This window comes from Hydra vulgaris, chromosome 11, assembly GCF_038396675.1.
Source record: "Hydra vulgaris chromosome 11, alternate assembly HydraT2T_AEP".
Classification (NCBI taxonomy): Eukaryota; Metazoa; Cnidaria; class Hydrozoa; order Anthoathecata; family Hydridae; genus Hydra; species Hydra vulgaris.
In genome coordinates this window covers 31,894,629-31,906,403 of record NC_088930.1, presented here as the reverse complement: position 1 = coordinate 31,906,403, position 11,775 = coordinate 31,894,629, and the positions used below count along the sequence as shown (strand labels likewise).

Genomic DNA, 11,775 nt, shown 5'->3' with positions numbered 1-11,775 from the left:
AGTCTATGCATAATCTCCATTTAATTGGATCATAGTTCAAATTAAGGCAATGTGAAACCTTGACATCAAGTTGGAGAAGATTCCACTGCTTTAGTCTTGACCCTAGAATTTTTGTCTTTTCCTGTGACAAGTCCAGATTTTGAACAATATCACTTAGTTCTGCTTGACTCAATCTGTATGGCACAACATCTGTTAACACAAAATCAGGATCATTTGATGTGGAAGGCTAGTTTTCTTCTATTTCTACTTTATTTTCTGCTTCTAACTCACAACTTTGTGGTGGAGTAGAAACTGGTAAACTGTCTGAATGTGGAATAGGTCAAATGGTAGATGGAAGATTCAGATATTTAACTGTACCAATTTTTTTCATTGACAAACGTGCCTTAATGCCACCCATTAAGCAGAAAATGCAGAAATTGAGAGGTCAAGCAGAAATAGCTGTCATCTGTGTTGTTTTTAGGCTCTCTCCTTACCATAGGAACAGCAAAAGCCAAAGATCTTTTTTTATTTTTCAACCATTCTCTTAGTGTAACAGAACAAAAGCTACAGCATATGTGGAGCCCATGGCTTACCCTGGTTCAATACCTTCATATCGAAGTAATGCTGGTAAGCTGTCTGCACAAGAGGGTTCATAGTTCTTTTCTGCGAGGAAAATGTTGTTTTACCACAAATGTAACAAAAATTTTACACTAAATTTACCCACTTTCTTGGCATGCTGATTTGTAAAATTTTACACTTGTAAATGAATTAGCAAATTATTTTAAGTTTGTTAGCGGAAAAGTTATAAAAAACCAAAACAAAACAATAAACTTACGATTACAAATGTAATAACACTCTATTCACTAACTGCATTATATAAGTAATAAAACTAAAATAGTATTATTATTTTTATAAAGCACTTAACTTTTAAAGTTCATTCATTGTTCAAACAACATTAGTAATTCCAAACTTTAATCAAAGTAAAAAAACTTCTAAAAAAAATGAAGTGGATAATCGAATATTATTAAAAACTTTATGAACATCTACAAATACACTTAAACAACTTTATAAAAATATACTTTATAAAAAATTTAAGCATTATCAATATTAAGCAATTAAGCAATATCATAATGCATTAAGCATTAAGCATTAAGCATAATGCATATTAAGCATTAAGCAATATCATAATGATTATGAAAAACGTTATTCAGAGTCAAAACGCGCGCAAATTTTAAATTTGCGCGATTTTTAAATTTAATTTAAAAATCGACCAAAAAAAGTTTTTTGTGGTAGATTTTAAAATTAACCCGCGTTTTTACGGACCATTAGTAGCATTTTTTGTAATGACTAAATTTTTATAAAGTACGTTTTTATAAAGTTCTTTTATACGTTTTAAATATTATTTGAATATCCACTCTATTTTTCTAGATGGTTTTCTACTTCAATTAAAATTTGGGATTACTTATGTTTTTTGAAGTAAGAGTGAATTTTAAAAGTTATAAGTGCGTTATAAAAGTAATTACACTATTATAGTGTTATTACTTTTATAATGCAGTTATTTACTAAAGTGTCATTACTTTTGTAGTCGTATTTTATATTTTATAACTTTTTCGCTAACAAGTTTAAGTTGATTCTCCCCTTGAAAACAAAGTACACGGTTTTGCAAAAACTAAAATTTTGAAGACCAGATATTTTTCCGGATTTTTCATTTCGCGATCACTTAATTCAACCCTTTCCTTGAGAGGAAATTTTTGTTTTTATTCCTTAAACTAGAGTTAATATGACATTTTCGAATTCAGCAGGTGGAAATACATAAGAAATAACTAATTTTGGTTCCGATCATGGCTTACTATATGACAGGCCTTGCCAACGCACGGCTTGCGTGAAAATCTGGAGGCAAGATAGTTTTATATTTGAAAAATAAGAAAGTAGGTTTACAAAATAAATACGGGGTTGGTTTTCTTGGAGAACCGTCCTTACAAATTCCCACACACAACTGCCATGGTATTTTGGATTGTTCAAAATTGGAAGAAATAGAATAAAAGACATCTTGTCCTGTCGAACGTTCAGTAAGCTCAAGAATGCATAGAAATTGATTCACTATTTCGTTTTCATGAAGGAAACGAATGAACCCTAGTATATGAGCTTTTCCACTTATGTCAGTGGACTCGTCAATTTGCAGAGCAAAATGCCGTTCGGAATGCTTATCAGTAACTGTTTTTTCGATATCATCCGACATATTTTTAATTCAATAAAAAATTATTGTATCGTTCAAATGATACAATAATTTTTTATTGTATCATTTGAACGAGGAATTTTTATTATTACCTTTGTTTTTTCATCGCCAAACATAATTTTAACAATTTCACAACATGCAGGTATAATTAAAGACTCTGCTATAGTATGTGGTTTTAACAGCTGTTAAAATGTTAAACTAATATTTTATTATTAATTTAAATAAAAATTTCATTATTTATTTCATATTATTATTTTTTCAAAATTTTTAAAAATATTTTAGTTTTTAAAACACCCTTTTAGATTCCATTTAATAACGATTTTTATCATACACATTAAATTTAAAACATTAAACGAATGCGCGAATGTTTTTCGCTTTGAAGTCACCGATTTTGATAGTCAAAACGACTATTAAAGTCGGTGATTGCAAAGCAAACAACATTCGCTCAAAAAATAAATTTTAAAGTAAAAAAAAACACGTTTTTTAAAATCTTCGTTGTTTGTAAAATTATTCGTTGATTTAGGTTAAAAAAAATTAATATACTATAATTTTTTTTATGGTAACCAATAAAATGTAATTATAATCAACAATCTCTAGAATTTTTATTTCGTTCTTTCTTAAGTTTAATTAGTTTTTTCTTTTACTCAATATGTATTAATTTAATGAATGTAAATGTACTTTTATTTTCTCTTGATTAGAATAAAATACAAACTAACCTTATTATTATTTGGTTTCCTGTAAACTGCACTTTTTATTTTTATTTTCAAAATTTTGCATTCAATGTAGGTAGGTAATAAAACCTAATTATTGTACTTTCTTAATTAAACTGTAATCACTACAGTGTAATGTAATAAAGTGAGTGAATATTAAATTTTGAGTTTCATAATTTCGCGGAGCACTTGCAACTACCTCGCGGAGCACCGGTTAGGAACCACTGCTTTAGATGATACCACTTATACCCGACATATTTTCTCTAATCTTAGAGATGAGATACAAAAAACATGGATTTTACTTCTTGATGAGGTTTATGCTAAACCAATGTTGCAGTATCATGGTGGCATAGTATTTGGTTAATCAGTTAACGAACCTCATCTTTTAGCAAACAGTACTGAGCTTTTTGATTGTAACATTGTTTAATGGACCAAAATTTCTTTACAAAACGTTACCTGTCAGAGAACTTGATGCTGAGTTTCTTTTCGAACAGACAACCCTAATTTATGATGCAACTAAAAATAATGGGGGTAATGTTGTTGCTATTGTCTGTGATGGTAACAGAGTCAATCAGAAGTTTTATAACTTTTTTGAAAAAAAAGAAGCATGGTGTACTAAAGACAATATTTTTCTTTTATTTGATTATGTTTATTTATTAGAAAGTATACGTAATAACTGGATCACAGAAAAAACTCAAGAACTTGAATTTTTATTGATGGAGAAAAAAAAATAGCACGGTGGGTTGATATTATTAATTTGTACAAGCTTGAAACAAAAAACATTGTTAAAATGTCTAAATTAACGGAAGTTTCTGTTTATCCAAAGCCAATTAAAAGACAAAAAGTTATCACTTGTCTGCAAGTGTTTTGCGATGAAACGTTGTCAGGATTAAAAAGTCATCCATACCTGCATGCGAATGAAGGGACAATTATTTTCATCTCTAAAATCATTGAATTTTGGAATATTTGTAATGTTCGTAGTCCATATGCAGACATTTGTTTAAAAGATTCTAATGGAGCTATTGCTTCTGCTAATGATGACAATTTAAGCAAACTTTCTGCAATAAGTGATTTTGCAATACAAATAAATATAAAAAAGAAACAGAAAAAGGAAAAAGATTCAAATTACTAACAAGAGACACTGCTAATTGTTTAGCTCAGACCTGTTATGGTTTTGGTTCAGTTGTCAAAATATCTTTTAGATACAACTCATCAGTATGTATTGTTAGACAACTTTACAACAAACTTTTAGAAAAACTCTTTGGAAAATTAGGACAAGGCTTAGGAGGAACTTATTTTATTTCCGTTCAACAAGTTTTTGAAAAAGTAACTATATACCGTACAAAGTTGTTAATAAAGTTTGAGAAAAGTACAGATGTTCTTAGCCAATATAGGTTCAGACCACTCGTGTCCAAAAATATAAATTTTTACCAAGCGAGGGTATTTGCAACGTTGTTGACAATTTACCTGCTCTGTGTGATTCATTTACTGTTGATATTAAAATTAGTTTATATTGCTGGGTACATTATTCGTGAAGATGAAAATCCAGATGACACCTTTTATTTCTATGAAGCGTATGGAAATTTTGTAAAGGACATAAATTGAACAGGCTCAACAACTCCTGGTGACAAAGTTTGTCATTGGGCAACTTACTGTTACATTCTTTTTTATAAAGTATATAATGACACTTGTCGGCCATCACTGTGTAACCTCCTTATGATGCTATCAGAATTTTATTCATTAGGTATGCAAAGAAATCATGGATTAACAATGACAAATATTTTATTTAATAATCATTGTCGACTCTATTCCCTCTTCCCACAAGGAGCCAAAGCAGAAGTTGATAAAACTCAGCACAAAGTAAAATGTTTACAATGTTTTTAACAAAACTGTAAAATAGTGTTTAGTAAAATAACTAAAAAGCGTTTTTTTTACTTTTTATTCCCTAAAGAATTTATCTCTTTTTTCTCAAAAATTTATTGGTATTATAAATTTTGTGGTTAATGCTAATATTAAATTATAGCTAAATAAAAATCTATATATACTAACTAAATTGTTTAAACATAATTAGTTTTAGATGCATTTAAGTTAATTTAGAAATGTTATGAATGTTATTTGTTAGTTATATTACAATATTAGTTATAAACAAAATTAAACAAAAAAAAGAGTAATAAATTGATCTTTTCACTTTTTATAAGTTACTTTTAGTAGATATATCATACAAATATTATATTGATGCGAAAATCACCTGACTGAAAATGTAAATTACTGCGAAGTAATATTTTTAATCTTGCCTCCAGTTTTTTACGCAAGCCGCGTGTTGGCAAGCCCTGTTATATAGTAAGCCATGGCTCCGATACAAAATCACTGTTGGGCAGTGTAATTAAAACAAACAAGAAATAACAAACTTTGTTTTGCGTAAATAAATAAAATCGCTGTTGAGCAATAATAACACAAAATGTTGTTGACATGAAATTGATAGATTTTATAACTTAAAAAAGTAAGTAAAGCTTTAATATTTATAAATAGTAATTATAAATAATAATCAAAGTTTTTAAAGTAAATAAGTAAAAAAAAAAATTTCTCATCAACCTAGAAATAAAAAAGAAAGCTAAATATAAAAAAGAAAGCTAGAAACTGAAGTTGGTCGATTAGCTTGTCTAGCTCGAGAAAGAGAACGGAAATTTCAAGCTAGAGCAAATGAATCTGCTGAACAACGAGCATCTCGGCTAAAAAACGAAGAGAATGATATGTTAAGACAAAAGCGGCTGAAACAGAAGACGGTAGAGGCAGACGTATTGCTAAACAAAAAGAATACCGAAAACAAGCATTGTAGTGACGAAATTAGCCATCACATCAACAGAAAAAAAAGAAAATTGTTATTGAAAAGTTCAAAACAGTAAATATATAAAATGCATGAATTTATTTGTTTTGCATTAATAAATATGGTTAATAAATGTTTGATAAACAAAGTTGTTTAATGAATTTTTGTTGTTACTTTCCATTCACTACTACTCAATACGCTCCAATTTATAAATAGAACTTCTATTTATAATGGACCGATGCTAGTTATAACTATCAAGGTTTCTATCATTGGACATAACTTTAATTTCATATTTTTTTATGTTTTAGGTGAAATGAAGGTGAAAAAAAAAGAGGCAACATGGAAATACAAATCTGGTGCTGAAAAATAAGCTCAAAAACGACAACAAGAATTAAAGCAGCTGGTAATGGTCCAAAACAATTAAAATTAACGGCAGGTCTTGCTTCAGTGCAAGTGCCACAAATACAAAGAAAAGCTGGGACATCCTTTACAGCAACAGAAAATGTTGAATTAACATCAACACCTATTGTGAATATCACAAGTAACCATGTTATTGAAACAGAGCCAATAACAGAGATTAGTGACCAATCATCTGTACAAGAAACAGACAATATGTCATAAAAGCAGTAGATAAAGGAGCAGAACTACATTATTCAAAAACATTCAGAAACCGAAACATTATTGAAACTTAGAGAGTGACTATATAAATAGGTAATTATGAAGTGCCTGAAACTGCAACTCGAGTAAAAAAGATTATTCAGAAATAACCAGACAACGTTTTAATTGTCAATGAAAATGATCCAGCTAAATTTCTAGAGCTGAAAAATACAAAGATGATTAATAAAAAGCAGTTTATTGTATTAGGGCCAAATAATAATAATAATAAATAATAATAATAAGCCAAATAATAATAATAAGCCAACAAAACATTCAAGGTTATCTAAGTATTACACTGAATCAGTTAAAGTTAAAGACATTAAAGTTTGCACAACTTCAATGTCAATAACTTTAACTGATGAAAAGGTCATGGCTAACCTACTCTCTATCACTAGACAAAATGTTTTGCATTGTTTGTTTATGCTTTGGATCAAGATAGGACACAAACTCTTTACGTGATGGGTTTGATAATTGGTCAAACTTAGGTCACATCATAAAAAAGCATTGCACCCAAAAAAATAATTGAAATGCTGCTGAAGCAATGATTCTTGCATTATCAGACTCCACAATTTATAAAATAATAAATATTGAAACCATGAGACATCTGAACAAATAACGTAAAGAAACGGAGAAACTACATCAATACCAACAACGAGAAAAGTGAAGTCTTTCAATGTGGTGCGGATAAATTTCTAAAGTTGTTAAACTTATTCAGTCAGTATGATGAGGCGCTGAACGAAAAACTTTCAAATATTCGCAGTACTCCAAAGCAATATGCTGGAGGGGATGCTAGAATTACGTTTCTTTCTAATTATACACAAAACAAGCTAATTCATACTATATAACTCAAATCAAATTACGCAAATGTTTAAAAGTGTGTGGATATGTCTTTTGATGGTGCGAGCAATATGCAAGGAAAAAACAAAGGAGTTGCAATACATTTGAAGCAGTGTTCTCCCATGGCGATTGATATTTATTGTGGATCTCATGGAACAAATCTGGATAAAAAAGCTTGTGCAAAATCTTCTGTTGTTTTTGTTAACCTTTTTGGAATAGAAAACCTGGTAACGCCGAGAAGTTAAAGACTTTTCTATACAGAAACTCAAGGAAACGAAATAAAATATTTGAGAAGTGCAAATCTCTTCTTGAGGATGTGAATCAGTCTCTTGAACTGGCTGCTACCCACAGTGTTCGTTGCCAAGCCTTACAAAATGCTACAGACCAACTGCTGACACACACCCTTCAGTAACCGAGTGCTTTGAACAAATTTCAAATGATATAGAATTTAAAATGAATATTTGAAGTGAAGCACATGGTCTTTTATCCCGATTAAAGTCATATGAAACAATTGTGAATTTATGTCTCTTCAAAGACATCTTTTTATTATTTAATCCATTTATTCAAGCAAAAGTTGAAAAATTACAATTTTTTTAAGATTTTACAAAATTAGGTATAAATATAGTTTATATTTATACCTAATTTTGTAAAATTATAAAAATATAGTTGAAAACTAGTCATTGGAGTGACACCTAAATAAAATAAACAAACCAAAAAAATAAAAAAATAAAAGCATGTGTAAATTAATTTAAAAACAATAATAACAATAAAACTATATTAAATTAAATAATAATAAGACAAAAAATATAAAAAAAACTCAATTAATAACAACAACAAACAAAAATAAAAAAATAAGCAAAACAGCACAAATATTATCAAACTTTACGCATACGAAAAGCCAAAAACAAAAACTACAAAATGAAAATGCAAACACAAAAACTTCTACAAAATTAAAAATAAAAACAATCTTTTGTTATTTGTCGCGAAAAGAAAAAAGATATATAAAAATTAGTAAAATAGAAAAACACCAAACAACAATAAAAATTATCAACAACAGCACAAATAATTACAAACTTTACGCAAACGAAAAGGCAAAACTCAAAAACTACAAAATGGAAGCAAAAACTACAAAACGAAAATGAAAACACAAAAAATTCTACATGAAAAAAAAAAAATAACAATAATAATTTTTTGTTATTTTCGGCGAAAAAAAAGGTGTAGAAAAGTTGGTAGCGACTTAATACAAATCGATGTTTGAATTTTCTTTTGTTAGTTTTTATAAGTGTTAATTTTGAGTATTTACTTTTTAAGTGTTTCTTTGTTTATAAATGACTTATTTTTTTTTTTACTCTTCATTTTTTTTGTTGATATTTTTGAATTCTTTATTTTAACAGTTGACAATTAACTCGCTTTTAGATTTTCTTTCTTTATTTCCTTTTTTTTTCAACGGTTAAAATAACACGACTGCCAAAAAAATATTGAAAAAAATGAGCGAAGATGTTAGTCATAATATTCATAATTCTAATTCTCAAGAAAAAATTCAACCAGTGCTTGAAAAATTCAATATTGATATCAGTTTAAATGAGTTCACTACTGAGATGGTTGATTTCGTGGAGATCTACAGGAAGACTGCTGAAAATTCTATCCTCACCATTTACAATTTGCTAAAGACTATGTTACTTCTGTATTCTCTTCTGTTGCAGTTTAATACAAGATATTCATTACGATTCCAATAAATTCAGCAGAGTGTGAAAGATTTTTCAGCAAACTGAAACCCGAATAGCAAATCGGTTGACATCAGAGTATGTTAGAAATCGTGTTCTCTTGCCAGTAGAACATGAGAAAATGTCGAAATTGACGCATTCAGACATAATAAAAAATTATACTGATACAAATGAGTTACGTAATATTTCGTATCCATAAAAAACGTTTTTTAGTGAAAATATAGTTTTAGTTGATCGCTTATTTATCTCTCGTTTAAAGTATTTCACTAAGCCCCACTTCTGGAAATTCGTACCTGCTTTTCAGGTGCTACCACGTCCCTGCCTTGAACTGTGCATTAAGTATTTTTTAATATCACGATTTTATGCAGTTTTTTTGCAGTGTTAAATAATTTTTTACTCTCTGAAAAAAATGTATAGATAGCAAAACCGTTTTTAAACGGAACAGTGGTATTATCAGTTTTAAAAGAGGCAATAAAAATGTCAAACTCATTAAGTTTTAGCTGTTTCAAAAGTATCCATTTTTATAAAACAATATATATATATATATATATATATATATATATATATATATATATATATATATATATACATGTATATATATACATGTATATATATATATATATATATATATATATATATATATATATATATATATATATATATATATATATATATATATATATATATATATACATGTATATATATATACATATATATATATATTTACATGCCGTTTGCGTTTTGTGTCTTAATCAAGGGAATAGCATTTAGTATAATATATATATATTTAATAATCTTTATTTTTTAATTAAAGATAAACAAATATACCCATAAAGCAAAACATAATACAACAATTTTAAAACTATAGTTTTTATGCCTCCAAAAAAATGTAATTCATTGTTTTTAACTTCATTTTTAGTTTAAATTTATTAATTAATAATAAAGTAATGATGCATTTTTCGTTTGTTCTTTTTTTTATATTATTTATTAAAAATTTACTACTTTTAACTTCTTCGAACGTAAGTTAATATGATAAAGATATAACTTAAAATATAATATAATATCAAAATATAATATGACTTAAAATTAAATATATATATATATATATATATATGTATTTAATTTTAAGTTATATTATATTTTGATATTATATATATATATATATATATATATATATATATATATATATATATATATATATATATATATATATATATATATATATATATATATATATATATATATATATATATATATTAGTAGAAATCACTTAACAAAAATTTTTTCTATTTAACACTGTGTTTCATCAACAAAAATTCATCAGAAATGAATGATCAAATTAATACAACTTCATATATATATATTCATTATATATATATATATATATATATATATATATATATATATATATATATATATATATATATATATATATATATATATATATATATATATATATATATATATATATATATATATATATATATTACAAAACAGAACAGAAATGTAAAACAATTTGACGTCAACAATTTTATAAATATTTTTATTTGGTTTAATTAATTCAGTTAGAAGCAGTGATAAATCTTTGGTGATAAATATTTATTCAAAAAAGTTTTTCAAAAAAATGTTTATTTTTGAAAAAGAAATGAAAGTAAATAGTCATGAAATTTTCTTTGAAGGTAGATTTAAGTTTTATTACTATTTTTTAAAACCGCAAAAAATACCATAAATATTTTGATTTTAATTTACGATTTTAAATTTAGAAGACAACAGAGTATTTCAAAATGAAGGTTGCCCTAAAATTAAAAAAAAAGGAGTCAAATTATTTTTTTTACAAAAAGACATTTCAAAAAAATCCCAAATCCTAAACTCGATTGACAGCGGTATTAACGATTGTAAGACTATTAAAAGTACTAAGGTAAAAGGAATTAAAAAAAATGTTTTAAAGTTTTTTCAGTCATTATTTAGCTGTTTTGTATCAAGCAGTAACGAAGTTGAAGAACAAGTCAACACATTCAAAGAAGAAACTCCAGATGAGATTCTTGAAAATAGTAATTTTATAGAAAGCAAACCTTCTAATTCAGATAAAGAACTGAGTTTTTCAGGTGAATTAGAAGAGTTTGATGATGACAAGTTGATTTATTTAAATGAAAGAAACTCATTTATCAGCTTGCAGACAGAGGAAACGTTACAAATATTTAACAATGAAGAAACTAATAAACCAGATGAAAAGAAAAAAGAAAAAAGAGACACTTTAGAAAAAATTGATATTGGCAAATGTAACGACTCCCTGGAAGTTGAAGATGAGTTTTTAAGCACTACTGATGCTATTTTTTGTAAATCGCAAGACGAAGCTGTCTCACAAAACATTGACGATAACCTCAAATATCAAGAAGTATATGTAAACAAAGAGTTGGAACTCACTCACATGTCTAATTCTTATACGTTTATTGTAGTTATTCTGTTTACCATTTTTATTATGACATTTAAGTCTTATTGTAAATAAAGTGTAAATATATTGTTTAACGTTTATGCGTTTATGAATTACATCTGTGTATACGTAGTTTAGACGAGCAGAAAACCTCTGTTTCATCCGAGCCGGTACGCAATATTTTGTCGAACAAATTAAATTTGGATTATGACATGCATAATTTTAATAAGAATAAAAGATGCTGTACTGATAACAGTAAAGAATTTACTGAAGTATGATGTAATTATATTTAAAACTGCCTAATAACTCGTATATATATACTTATGTACTTATATACTTCAAGGCCGTAGACAACCTTTTTTAATGTTTGAGCTAAG

General features: G+C 27.1%; 1 protein-coding gene across 1 annotated transcript; it reads left to right on the top strand.

Annotated features, from left to right (window-relative positions):
• Positions 1 to 10,528: 10,528 nt before the first annotated feature.
• On the top strand, positions 10,529 to 11,492 carry LOC136087240 (uncharacterized). Its single transcript, XM_065809707.1, has 2 exons — positions 10,529 to 10,646; positions 10,731 to 11,492. The coding sequence occupies exons 1-2, from the start codon at positions 10,592 to 10,594 to the stop codon at positions 11,471 to 11,473; spliced, it is 798 nt and encodes a 265-aa protein (XP_065665779.1). The 5' UTR covers positions 10,529 to 10,591; the 3' UTR covers positions 11,474 to 11,492.
• The last annotated feature ends 283 nt before the right edge of the window (positions 11,493 to 11,775 follow it).